The sequence below is a fragment of the Bradysia coprophila genome (assembly GCF_014529535.1).
Source record: "Bradysia coprophila strain Holo2 chromosome X unlocalized genomic scaffold, BU_Bcop_v1 contig_20, whole genome shotgun sequence".
Lineage (NCBI taxonomy): Eukaryota > Metazoa > Arthropoda > Insecta > Diptera > Sciaridae > Bradysia > Bradysia coprophila.
The window spans coordinates 5,492,127-5,506,857 of NW_023503307.1; the positions used below are offsets into that span (position 1 = coordinate 5,492,127).

Genomic DNA, 14,731 nt, shown 5'->3' on the forward strand with positions numbered 1-14,731 from the left:
AGATTACATGGTATACTAAAACACAAATCATACTCTACAAAACTGATGGAATTACGTGCAATTGTATGACAAAGTGGAAATATAAAACGAAAAAGTGTTTTTAATGATATACCAACTGTGATAGTAGTGAATCATAAGAATAAGCAAAAAAAATTGTTTTGATAAATCAACAATGCACTTAGCATCTGAAGTATCTTCAACAACAAATCAGCCATCAATGGATGGCATGACAAACAACAATAATAATAATAACATAACAAATAACAATAACAACTCCGGTATATTAACGGCTGAAACATTAGCTGAACGAACGTTAGACGGATTACTAGCTGAACATCCAGGAGAACTGGTTCGAACGGGATCACCACACATTGTAACTATTTAACAATCCAAAAACGACAAATATTTTGTTGAATTTTGAAATTGTTTTTCCAAATTCACTATTCAAGGTGTGCACAGTATTACCGAACCATTGGAGATCAAATAAGACATTGCCAGTGGCATTCAAAGTTGTGGCGCTGGGTGATGTTTGCGATGGTACTATTGTGACAATTCATGCTGGAAACGACGAGAATTTCTGCGGCGAGCTGAGAAATTGTCAGGCAGTGATGAAGAATCAAGTAGCTAAATTTAATGATTTGAGATTTGTGGGACGGAGCGGACGAGGTAAGCTTTTAACCTTCAAAGATCCCTCTTTTTTTGTAAATGTGCTATCCAATCAGTCATGAAACACTTTAAATTTTTTATACAAATAATGAATGCGCTAATCACCGCATAAACGCAAGTTCAAAGTCCCATAAATTATCGAATGTTTTTCCTCCCTCATTTTCCTAATTTACTTTTTTCCTTTTTTCTTTTTTTTCCGCTCTTTCGTCTTCAAGTATAATCACTCACAACAGCATCTCTTTCCTCGTAATGAACGGTAATCGAGATTGCTGTTCATTTTTTTTTCTCCAGTCCCCTGTTAAATGTTTACTTTTTAATTTAACGAAAATTCGTTATTTAATTCAATTTGTTTTTTGACTGAAATGAATTGTAATAATGAATGCCCGTTGAAATGGTTTGATTGTATCACTCGGTTCGGTATAGCACACAAAATGAAGATTAAAACCGGGTACCAAGGATTTTAATGTGATAAGGCAAAATGCGGAAGACAACGTTTTTGCTTCGATGATTCATTTAATTTTTTCATGAAATACCATTTGCTATGACCTACAGAACGATCTCAATAGAACAAAATCGATAATGAACAATGATATCCTTTTCAATGTCGGTGCAATGCTCAAAGGTTTCCACATCGTCCCGTTTAATATCTTTTTTTCTGCAATGAAAACAAACTGAGGGAGGAAATGTTAACTATTCGTGTGAATTTTGCTGATTTATGAAGCGCAAAAAGGCAATTTGTTCATGGTTACGTGTTTTACTTTTCACATCATAGGTGCAAACTAGTTATTTATGCAATTTCGCTGCAGAATGTTCACTTTTACATGCGTCATTTCAATGTTGATGTTGATACGTTGATGGACTTTTTATCACTAGTGACGAAAAGAGAGTAGCTTGAAATGATGCTTGAAAAAGTGGCTGCTGCAACGAAATTGCCTAAAACACTGTATGCAATACATTGTATGCGAAAGTTGTTGTTATTGTCACATCACATCTACTGACAAAAATAAAAACTTTTTGCGACTTGTAGCGTAAATTACTATTATGCAATCGAGTCATAAATGCTTCTTTAGGCACTAGATTTGGGACTAAAAGTCAGGGTCTTACATCCACAAAAGTTTTGTCACAAATTGTTCACTATTATTGTAAATGCCCTAAACCTTAAGCTTAAATATATTAAAATGTTGTCACACTTTGTCCATTCCTTGATAAACTTGGTAACTTGGGTAATTCTTAAAGAATATAGAATAGTTATTTGCATCACCTGGATTGAAACCACGAAATTACAGTTACGCATGCAAAAATTATTCTCTTGGTATACAAATTCACACATATACTGTAATTTCATGGTTTCAATCCTGTGATGCACACTAGTCACACCATGAAATACACAAACAACAAAACCAAATATAATACACACCGTTCAAGGTTGAACTTGAATGTATAGAAGAGGAATGAGAATAAAAACGAAACCGAAAATACGCGATATCAAGCCGAACGAGGTGATCGTTCGATGTGCATCACACTACTCGTTGATACGGAGAGTAAGTTCCGCCTTCGTATCAAATTTCTCTCTTTGACGAATAACATCCGCCATTAAGGAACACATCGCCTGGATCCCTAGACCTGTTTGCAAGGTCTGATGAGAGAGAACTAAAAAAGTGTGGTTTCCGATAACTTTAGACGCGTGATATTCAGTGTTTTCATGGTTTGGCGAGTGTAAAAACCTTTTTTTATTAGACGAGGAATTAAATTTCTGAGGTTAAATTCGAAAATGGGATGTAATGGACCGATGATCTTTGAGATATTCCCAAAGACAATTTTTGTCTCGGCGCTTGATAACTATAACTCGAGTAATTTTGCACGGATTTCCAAACCTTTTTTTTTATTCGACAAGGAATCAAATTAGTGGGTCAAATTTCGAAGATAACGGTATAACGGACTTGGCGATCAGATGAGGTAAAACGGACTTGGATATCTTAATATTCAGCAAAATATTTGCCTGATCGCTTTATAAAAGTGTTTGTCAGCGGACTTGTTTTTTTTAATTCGACGAGAACTAAAATTCCTTGGCTTTAGTTCGGTCATGGAAAATATCGGATTGATGTAGGAGTTACTCAAAAAGAACTTTTTGTGCGATTTATTGTTTTTTTAGTTCGAAACATACAGTCAAATGCAGTCAATTTTCAGCATAAATTAGCTTCAGCTGTTTTTCAGCTGATCCATACAAACAATCACAACTGTTTATTCGTCTTTATACGGGTTTACCACTATCATGCGCGTGCGTGTAGCAACTTCAACCGTATGAACAAGGAAAACCAGTTTTGATTGTATGTGTGGATCAGCTGAAAAACAGCTGAAGCAAATTTATGCTGAAAATTGACTGCCTTTGACTGTATTTGAAATTTTTAAGAGTTTTAAAAGTCATCGATCTTCCCAGTCAATGAATGGTTTCCAGATTATGATATTTTGACACAAAATTTGAAAATCGATTAGTGATTCACTTAATTGACCGATAAATCTAAAAAGGCGAACTGTATAAAAAAGAAAAGAAATTTTGATCAGTGTGAAGTCTAGAGCGAAGCGAGTGAGTGGGTATTGATCCACCCAAATGGTGGTATGCTATAATGTGTCGAATGTGTCAACTATCAAATGTCTATTGTCAATCAATACGTCTATAGTATTATATTCAATTTACCGTCTCTATTATTCATCTAATAACCGAAACAGGTATGTCCCTCAAAAATGTATATCGTTCAGTAAACATTTTTAAAGAAATGGAAAATATTTCTGGTTGCATTTTGATCCACTTAGAGACCTAATCACTAAGGAGTGAGAAATTAAAGTTTTACATCATTAATATTCGATAATCTTTCGTTTACCATTGTACTTATCATTGTATTAAAATAAAACTCCAATTCAAAACGTTTTTTTTTAAATTACTATTCACCCTCCGACATCATTAACTCCAGTCGCTTTTTTTCTGCTTCTATTTTCGTTATATATCTATTTATATATCATCAAGGCAAAATGACTTTGTCAGCTATATAAACAACCCTTAAGGGAACATTCATGTTATACCTATAATTTAAAAAAAAAAAGAAAAAAAAGAAAGAAAACCCTCTTGCTCGATACAAAACGCTCTTCTATAAGTTTCCTGAAACAAAATTTAAGTATCCGGTCGATGTTAAATGACATAACCTGTTCGTTATTCCTTCACCGCCACACTTCGGTTGTTCGTATTCTCTATCCAACGCCAATTATTTACAGTCTTTGTTGCCGTGTAAATTAAAACCATTTTTTCCATTTTGGAATTGCGCTATTACAAAGTATTTTTCTGTATATTTAATCTTTTTATTTCTTTTTCATTTCAATGTCAATATCCTACGGGATTTTTTCACAATAATACGAAAGTCGATGACATGTTTGTTATTAATTGGACTTTATTGTATTGGTCACAGAAAGAATTTTATTGGAGTTTTTAATGAGACATTTCGGCTTAGTCTCCGATAAAAGTGACTCAAAACCGTACCAATAAACTCGGCCAATGGCGGTTAGGTCCACTGCTAGTTGAATTAGCCTAAATAATTGGAAATTGTGATGGAAATGTTACTACTTCAAACAATAAAGTTTTCTGGAGTCGGAAAACATTTAAGTTCTTATATACCCTTAATTAATAGACCAATGCCACACGGACTATGATTTCTAATCTTTTTCTTATTATTACACTGTTATTAGACATTTCGGTCATAAATGACGAATGTGGTGTCGTGCCAGAAGCCAGACATCTTGAATTTTCGAATTTTCAACTTGACTGGCACTAGATTATACTCTGTCTCACTTATACTTTCAAATTTACTGGTTAGCCTCACGATCATTTAAGAACTAATTTATACGATATGTTGACTGTTGCCTAACGCTCGTAATCAGATCGGGTTTACTTAAACCTGAGGCCAAGTTACCTGAACCTGATTCGACCCGAACAAAAATTTTCTAAATTTTAACCTGACCTGAATAGAACTGAAACCTGACATTACTGAAACCCGACATTAGTGAAACCTGACATTTCAGGTAAACTGAGGTCAGGTTTCGGATTACCTGAAAAATTTGTATGGAAATCACGGTTCGGCTGAAGAACTTTTTTTTGACAGGTGAGCCATCGCTACTTTTGCATGAAATCACTAGATCTCCACAAGTAGTTTTGACATGAATTTAAAATATTTTACTTGGCGCCTTTTGAAGAAAGTTGATTTTAATGGTTGTACTGAACCTAGAGTGTAGTTTTTTTTGCAAAAAGTTTTTTGATTTTTAAGGCCTGGCGGTATGTTCCATCCAGAATTGACACCTGATTGAGAAATTGCGAATTGAAAAAAAATAGGTTCGATCTTTCAGTGCGCACACTTGAAAACCGAGTGTTCGCAACCGACTGGCATTTTTGTGGCTTTTCTCGTAGATATGTAAATCGAAGTTCAAAATCTCGGCCAATTTTGACGCTGCAGTAACATGTTGAACTCGTATGGATGCCTAGATTGCAGATGTCCTAGTTTGGGGACCATTGGAGGCAAGGGGAGAAGTCAAAAAGTTGCTGTAAAAATGCTCCGCCGTCCCCAAATTAAAAAAAAAACATTTTTAGTAGTGGACCTGAGTCACGCCCGCTTACTAACGTGCGGGTATGATAGGAAGTGGATTAACAATTACTTCTAGAGACTGTAACTGTCTAACTGTAATTTAGTGTTCAGGTTCTGGTTCACATTGCCTGAAGCCTAAATTAGACTGTCTAATATAGCAAAATGTATGTTAAAACCTATGGAGGGAAATATTTTTTATCAAATCAATCGGTTGAAAAGAAGCAACAGATTCAATAAATAAAGGTTAATTTCTAAGATCGTTAATTACTCATGACGTTCTATCGAATATGCTTTACTTGTTTGCATTAAAATGCGTTAGTTGAGTCTTAAGAAATAATTATTAATAAAATTGTTGTATTGCTTGGTCAGCATTGAACATTCAACATTGACAAAGTGTCCGCATTATGATTGTAAACGGTAAAACGTTTCGTCACGAATCGTAAACGGTAACACGTTTCGTTCGCCCTTCGTTGAATAAAAGAAATTTTTTCAACAATTTTGGTCAAGTCAAAGCAATACAACACTTTGTCAATTAAGAAATAATATTCGATCTCTGAGCAAAAAACGGTTTGCTGGATTCAAAATTCTTGGAGGTGTCGATATGATATTTGAAATTAATATTATTTCCTCATTTTATGTGTTCCGTTACCCAAACAAAATAAAGATAAATGCAAAAAACGATGTAAAGCGTAGGAATTTCTAAAAAAAAAGTTTCTAATGTACTGCTTTGACTTGTCCTGTTTATTTTTAAATTTCTTTACTCAAGATACGTAATGAAAGATACATCAAAAAACTTATTTATTACAATTTGAATGATGAAAATAGCAGAGGGTGCATTTACCTTACATTTTTTTCTTCTTCCTTCTTACAAACAATTTACTTCGTCTAACCGTTAAAAATCCCCTGTTTGTAATTTTTTTTATGTATGTATGTCGTTGCGTAACGTCAACTCGCTTTAAATTTATGTAAATTTGAGTTATTTAAATCCACCATTAACTGTTGTTGAGTAAATATGAAAAAGAAAAGGAAAAAATTGGAATTTGGTTTGTTATAAATTATTTGTGAGATTATTTGACATTGGAGAAAATGGAAACGGGATATTTGTTTTAGATATCAGTCTGAATTATTAAACGAAATTTTCGGAACGTTATAGGGATGATAGAATTTCTGTGGAAATTTGACAAAGTAGCAGATTCTCTTAGACGTTCTTTTATGTGAGTTCTCTTAGCTGTTGACTATGTAAAAAGTCACACAAAGTATTAGCACTCAACTGTACACTCAGAATGTGAGATTGAGCTGACGACAAAAATTGTTTGTTACGGTTAGTGCATAACGCCGTCCATTTACTTATCAGTTTTTCTTCGTACGTGTTTTGACTGAATTTAATTGATGGAGTCTAATCGATTCTCATAATAATGTAACTCGATCTTCGGCCATTATTCTACCAATTAGACTCACAATTTTTGAATTTTTTATGTGGTCAACCATTTAGGGCTGTGGTTATTTAGGGCTGACGAATGAAATCAAATCAAAGATATTCGAGCTATTATTCATTAGCCATGTAGTTTGGCAGTTTTCTACGAACAGATCTTCTTAGAGCATCCATCAGAAACTTCTTCTGGATCCCAAGGAAAGATGCGTATTCTAAGGGAGATCGTACATGAGTAAAATGTACACCTTTCAGAGCACATCATGCTTGCAAATCCTCTTAGGCCTAGTCCTAGACCTAAAAAAGTCAATGAGACGCTTAAGACTCAATTTCTCATCGAACCAGCCCCGAGATCCACTACTACACGATGGGTACGACAGCCTTTAGTTTCAGATGTTAAGTGAACAAGTACGTATATAACAGTAGTTATACTAACTCCTACTAACCGTACAATTATGTGTAAGTAGCATAATCTTTGAGGCTTTTTTTCCAATGTCAATTCGAACTAAGTTTTGTAATGAAACAACTCATCATTATTACTAAGGAGTACTTACCTTACGGCCCCCAATATTAATGATGGAACATAATATGCTCCCCAAATAGTATAACACTCACCTTCAAATAAAGATCAGTTTTATCAAAACTGAAACAAAATTCCCTTCTCCCTGCAAATATGCGAATGCTGTTGTAAAAACATTAACGAAGTACGTAACATTGGGTTGAGAATGAACGAAAATTTTCATATTTTCATTTAAAACATAAAATATCGTATCATCTTTCCTACTCTGGTTCGAATATAATAAGAGATTCTCTAATTTTCAAGAGGGTATTAATTATCCTTGTTTGTGGATAAACAAACGAGTTTCTAACTCAAACCAATTACTTTCAATTTCCCTTATTTATAGCTCTTTATATTGTATGGCATGTAATAATCGTACGGCGTTTTGTGTATACTTTATATCTCGTTTGCCATTTCTCAGCTTAATTAATATTTTCGGATGAAAAGGCTTAAGCCAATTTTGTTATATATTACATTAAGGGAAACATGTGATTTTGTTAAGTAGTTTTATTTTGTATATATGTATGGCAGAATCGGAATTATATTGATTTTCCTAAATTTAGACGATTTTGAAGGAGCTCGTATGCTTAGAAGATACAGAAATCATAAAACATTTATTGCCATGAAATTAAAATTCGTAAAAACTCACTCTCTCTTTCTCTCGTTTTTACCAAAGTGAAAATAAGAATCGTTATAGCAACAAAACAGGATACCAATGTAGCAAAAACGATAAATATAATTCCCTCTCAGCCTTCGCACATATTGAAAATAAAATACAATGGAAGATAAAAAAAAAGTTGAATGAAAAATTCCAACACAATATTCCAATTATTGCTTTAAAACTCGCGGCCGGGATGGTATATTTCATGAATTATCCAAACTGTAATATTCTTCTGGTGGAAGGTTGGGAAAATATAATCTTAATTTGAAAATCCATACAGCCATGAAACCAATTCGTTTTCATAAAACTGTGGCTCCGGTAATATACACAACACATACCAGTTTACGGTATGAAGGATATTCACATTTTAGGTGGTTTTTCGCTTTGGTTCGACCTATAGGCATGGGATATATGTGTTTAAATAGGTTTTTTTTTGCACTGTAATGACAGCATTGAATATGCATTTAGCATAATAGCGGAAGGCCACACACAAAATTACATTCATTTTTCATTAAGTTAAAATATTTGACGAGGTGTTTTCGTGCCACTTTGCTCAACTTTTTCATTTAGAGCGGTATAGGTCAATTACTTTAATAACCGAATGAATCCAGCTGTATGGTATAGAGTGAAAATCGTTTTTTACTTTTTAGATCCGTGAAAAACAACAGAAATCGAAGAATGTTTGTCCATCTGACAAACTGAACTGAACAATGTATAATGCTTGACAAGCCTGTTGTTAATCTTTCCTCACCCTGAAAAAAATTTATATTTTAAAATTCACGTCAGGTCAGCATCGGAATCATTTGTAAAAATAAGCAAAACTTAAAAATTTTCATTAAAAAATCCAAACCGTCCTTCGGAAATCGTCCGAGTTGACAGTATGACCAGTCCGGGCCTGAGTCAGGTCAATCTGAATCTTACCTGTAATCTGATTTGACCTGACCTGAAATATAGTAATTGGGTCAACCGTGAGGTCACGTTTCAGGTTGACCTGAATTTATTGTACAATTTTGTATGAAAAAACTTTTAACAATTTCAGTACAATCTGAAGCTTGTCCGTTTTACCTCGATGGACCTTTTCCGAGTTTTAAAAAAAATAAAAATTTCACACCATCCAGAATTTGAACCTCCACTGAAAGTATGTTGAATATCTACCAAAGTCTTTATTTATAGCAATGCCCTTCTAGCATTAACATTGGATTGACAACTGTCAAATTTGAAGGCTTTAGTCATTTTCTCACCTCACCTGAAACTTCAAAAGTCTTTGTTTTGAAAAATGTTGTGTTGATCTCGGGAAAAAAGTAGGAAATTTCATATTCACAGATGACTTCACACGACTGAAACCAAATTTCCAAATTCTTTCCATCTTGTGAGCAAATAACTATTTAATGTGTGTGTAGTGTGATTAACCTTTTTTCTAAATAACCTCCATACAAACAACACAAACTCTACGGAATGATCGAGATGTGCGTCAGCGTTATTTCACGCAGGACCACTTAGGTTGTTTGGCAGGGTGAAACGAAAAAACATATGAAACTCCGAGCAGAGTGAGACGAATTTGACGCACATCTCGACCATTATTTTCCCCGTAGAGTGTGTGTTGTTTGTATGGAGGTTATTTACTTTTTTCTTCAGCGACAGCTCACGTGTGAGAAAAACTATATTTTCTCTATCACACTAAGACAAGTGCTGAGAAAGTAAAAAAATTATTGCCTAAATTGTCGTTAGACAAAACGTCAATAAAACGCCATTTCCTCGCGGATTTTTGATTGGAGAAAATAAGGCTAATCACACCGTACACATGAAAGATAATTGATAAATAGCAATTTCAACCTTGATAAAATTTTCTCGTTGCACTGTAGTAGTAGAGTGAAAATGAAATGAAATGTTAGACGTGCAAATAGAAAGTTGGTTGCAGTGAGAGGAAGCATGTGTGCAACCCATAACTCATGCTTTGACTTCTTGGAAAATGTAAAGGAAATGTAAATATTAAACGGAAGTGTAATTGAACACCGTGCTACCCTTCGACACCCGTTCCAAATTCAACCGAAATCAAATAAAATGTACACAGCACACTAACAATCTACTCATTCTACCAATACGATTCGTATAATGTCTAATAAGAATTGACTTTGTTATAGGAGAGCGAAACTCAACATCATAAACACATTCATCATCTGGAATTTATTCTCGTATGGGTAACGGATATTTTTATCGAACACTCGTTGTTGTTTTTTTTTTTGTGTTTGTGCTATCTCTCTCTTTCGCTCGGAAAAAGTACAATTATAATTAAATTCCTTGAGCTTAATAAGAGTCAGAGAATTTTCAATTCAACATTAAAATCAATATATACAAGAAAAAAAATCAAATTCAAATTCCAGCTTATATTTCAATTCCCTTGCAACTAATTTTCAATCGTCTATTTCAAACTCCTCTGTGAAGCGTTTAAACAGAAAATTCAAATAAACAAATTTTCCTATTTTGCAGATCGTTTTTTCTTTCTTCCGTCGTTCACTTTCAAGTTCTCCTTATTATTTCGTATGCATACTTTCCGTTTTTCTTTCTTTTTTTTATTTTTAATTCAAAACAACACTGATTTCCAGAGATTTTCCTTAACCATCATTCCACTAACCAAATTTGATCCCGAACATAATTTTTTATTTTTATTTATCGTCAAATATACCCAAGACATATATATGTATAATACTATAATAGCGACGACGGTTTTTCAACGAAAATATTTTACATAAAAGCATAAGACACACTTGAATATTTCAAGATATTTTTGTCGCCATTCTCGTGCCTCTCCCGACTCTCGTACGCATATTATATTATATTCCTGGGTAATGGAGGTTGCCTAGCAATTACCATCGTTTTTCTCGTCTTGTCAAATGTTTCTCATTGTAGACCGGATTCTTTTGGGTCTTTTTGTTGTTGTTTGAAGATGCGGAACGAGAGATATTGAGGCGACCTTTATGGTTTGGTTTGAGGGAATTGTATTTTTTTTCCCGTTGTCACCCTTGATATGCCTGTAAATCAACCCATCGCACACCAAAAAAAACGTGATGAATTGTTTGTACATAAGTAGGTACGTTGAAGAATTTCTATAATTCTGTGCGATTTTCTTTGTCATTAATTTATTGAAGATTCTAATATTGGATTTCATCGGCTTGATGTTTCAGTGTCTTGATTTCTCTCCTTTCTTTTTCTTTTTTTTGATGTGTTGTTATCCTTGCCTGATGGATAAGTGTTGTGTAGAAAGGAATTGTTTTAATTTAAAAATTATTTGACACAAAACCATTCACTGCGAATGGTGGTACAAGTGGGTAACAAGTCCAACAATTGAAGTTGTATTATATTCGTATATTGTATGCATAGAATGTGTCAAACCAGAGGAGCAAACACAACATCATATTATATCCAATATGAGTCAAATTATTTATGACTTAAAACTTGTCAAAATGTCACCCCTAAGTGATCAACATTTACCATTCCCGTATATAAGTCAAATACATGAGTAAGTATTAAGAAACTCTTGAGGGGGGTGCGTTTATGCTAGTGACATTTTTGACAAATGTTTAAATGACTTTGGCTGATTTCTGTGTTACAAAATCGTTCGATAACTCCAAAAATTTTACCATAAAAAGTAGGTAGCATTCAAGGTAAATTCCGATTGAATTTGAATTTCCTTTCCACTTATAACCCACCCGGAAAATCTCTATGCCACATGATATTTTCGTGTAATGTAATATGTAGTGTCTGGAAAATATGTTACACAAGAGATATTCGCTCGTAAGGGTTTTTTTATATTAAAAGAAATCGACATTTGTATGTTGAATGGTGTAGGGGGTTGTTTTGAAGAATTCAAAAATTTGTCATAATTGATCACCAAGATTTACGACTCATCACATCATTAATATTACAACTCATAAGTCGGTTAAAATTTTTACTATAAGTTCGTGGAAATTATACAGGACTGGTGTGACTTTGTCACAGACATCTTGACACTTTCTCTAGCTACACAAAGTGACGCTAAAAAGACCTAATTCACATTTTTCTTTTGTTCTATTGTCAAATTTGGCAGTAGAAAGAAAAGAAAAATTTAAATTAGGTCACTTTCGCGTCATTTGATGGCGTGGTCACAATTGAATTTGCTGCTAGAAGAAAACATATTTTCGTACATTGCAAACACTAAAACGTCGAAAGAAGCATGGGACACACTGGAAAGTGCCTTTGAAGACAGTGGTCTCTGCAGAAAGGTCGAATTGCTTAAGCAAATGGTCGAATTAAAACTAAGGGATTGCACATCTGTGGAAGATTACGTCAACAAAATGATAATGACGTCACTGAAAGTTAAAAAGGCGGGTCTCAACTTTGACGATGAATTAACTGCATCGTTCATGCTGGCAGGTTTGCCCAACGAATTTCGACCATTGGTAATGGCCATAGAAAATTCTGGATGGAAATTAACAACAGATTCAGTCAAAACATTGTTGCTTCAGGATCCGAGATCGGAATCATTGGGATCGGATAATGGTGATGCAAGTGCCATGTACTCTAAGAAAACGAAAGTTCAACACAGTTTCCGCTGTCACAATTGCGGTAAGGCTGGTCATTTCGCAAAACATTGTCCCGAAAAAGATACAAGAAACGAGACGCAAGGTAACCGTTCGGATAATGGCCAAAGAATGGCGTACTCAACTCAACGAAGTGAAACCATAGGTCGAATGGTTCGAAGAGGCGACCCGTTTTAAAGTCGAATACGTTGGTGAATCAGTCAATCTATGAATGTCGGGAATGTACCCAGTTACAATTTGAAATTTTGGTTGCAGTGAATCAGTTGCAACTTAAGTTGAAAATGGAACTAGGGAATTTTAGTGAATTAGTTACAATTTGAACTGAATTTTTTAAATTATTTTTCTTGAACGGTTTGAGTATTCAGGGAAGGTATGTGATTTAAGATGAAAGGAATTATGAATTCAGGGAAAGTGTTCAGTTTAGAGAATTGTTTCATAGTTACACTTCCCTCTGCGCATATGGAAGTCATGGGTTACATGTCTTATAAATCGTTTTATTTCGATTTGTATTTTAGTTGGTCGGCCCAACTGATTTGGTTGGACCAGTTAGAAGATGTTAGTGACCCTATCAGACCGGCAGCACGAGTCATAAGATTTAGTTCGAATAAGAAACTGATTTTTCTTGAATTAGACAATGTCTTACTCTTTCATATTTTTCACATGGCAGACACCTGAACACCATTTTTAAAAGTTCCAGTCAAAAAAATCGGGCTCCCGTTTTTGCTTATATCGCCACTTCATGCCTTATCATCTATGCATCCTCTTTCCAAGTTGATGTCATTATTGCATGTGAGGGGTCACACGAGAACTCTCGATTTCCAATATACGTAAACCTTTAAACTCAAGGTTCAACTCAGGCTTATTATAATGTATGTTTGTCGTCAATTGTACATTTATATCCATCCATACACGTAGCGCTAATGCATTCAACGTTTTAAAGCAAAAATATTATTTATTTCATAACGGATCGTATTCACAGTTCATCATTTATTCACATTGAATTGAAATTTGAATATTTCACAAATGTGCTATGCTCTGTGCTATGCATACACATTTCCACTCGGTGTATATATAAAAACAACAACACTCAGACTTGAGATCTATCCGAGCAAAAGGAAAACAACAATTTCTCTTCTACAACTTGCAACTAATATATCATTTCTTTCTTTCAACTAAGATGTTCATCGTTCTGCAGTTATTTCTCCGGCTTTTTTTTGCTTCCCTTAAACTTCTTACATATTTTCGGCTTTTAACAATTTAGCTGAGTCTTTTTTTCTGTTCAAATGTTTTTTTTTTCTTCTCTGGTGGGGAGTTATTTTCTATCAGAAATTGATTTATATCCGGTCGTGACGTTATTTTTCATGATGAGGGGTGAATAACAACGAATTTTTCAGAGCTTATGCCTTAAACCGATACCATCAAATGTTGTGAAAAGAAGTATTAACCTTTTTATTACGAGCAACACAGATTGGCTTGAGGCAAAATAAAAACAATTAGATCAAATGTTGAACCCAATTTGAAAAATCATAAAGCCCTTTTATGGGGAGGCTTTGTTGTATCAATAACCTACACTTCGGCAACATCATTAATTTGATTTTATGCTATTTAATATCAGCATAGGGATACCGGAAGCATGAACAACTTTAGGTAGTTATATAGACCATGACTGTGTATACATAAATACCATTAATTTGTACTAGGTATTCGGTGTCGAATCTAATCGTTATCTTCTCAACTTTTTCAACCCTTTTTCGTTTCAGTAAAATAATGTTTTTTTTTCTTTTCTGACTTCAGGCAAGAGCTTTTCGTTAACAATCTGCATATCAACATCACCGATGCAAATAACAACGCTGAACAAAGCTATTAAGGTCACTGTGGACGGACCACGTGAGCCCAGATCGAAATTGCGCCATCAAGGATTCCATCCGTTTGCATTCGGACCACAACGGTTTCCACCTGATCCGCTTATGAGTGGACTTCAGTTCAAACTACCAGGTATGTTCAGATTTTCATAAAAATTCAATTTTATCGATGCCAAAAATACATACTCAGTCAGTCCAATATAAATTACAACACAAAAATGCCAAATCTCCATTAAATGATAAATTCTCAGATGTTAAATCTTTTGGATAGGTTTTTGATTTGAATTGCCGCATATTGTGTTCTACCTGCTATTTTCGGATAATCCTAATTTTATACTTTGCTGATATGGAA

At 34.2% G+C, this 14,731-nt stretch overlaps 1 protein-coding gene across 1 annotated transcript in view; it reads left to right on the forward strand.

Annotated features, from left to right (window-relative positions):
• LOC119068950 (segmentation protein Runt) overlaps positions 1-14,731 on the forward strand; it is a 36,973-nt gene continuing 22,242 nt past the window's right edge. The window contains exons 1-3 of the mRNA XM_037172816.1: positions 1-373; positions 450-666; positions 14,312-14,512. Of these exons, the coding sequence (XP_037028711.1) occupies positions 173-373; positions 450-666; positions 14,312-14,512 (619 nt within the window). The 5' untranslated portion in view covers positions 1-172. The remainder of the gene's footprint in view (positions 374-449; positions 667-14,311; positions 14,513-14,731) is intronic.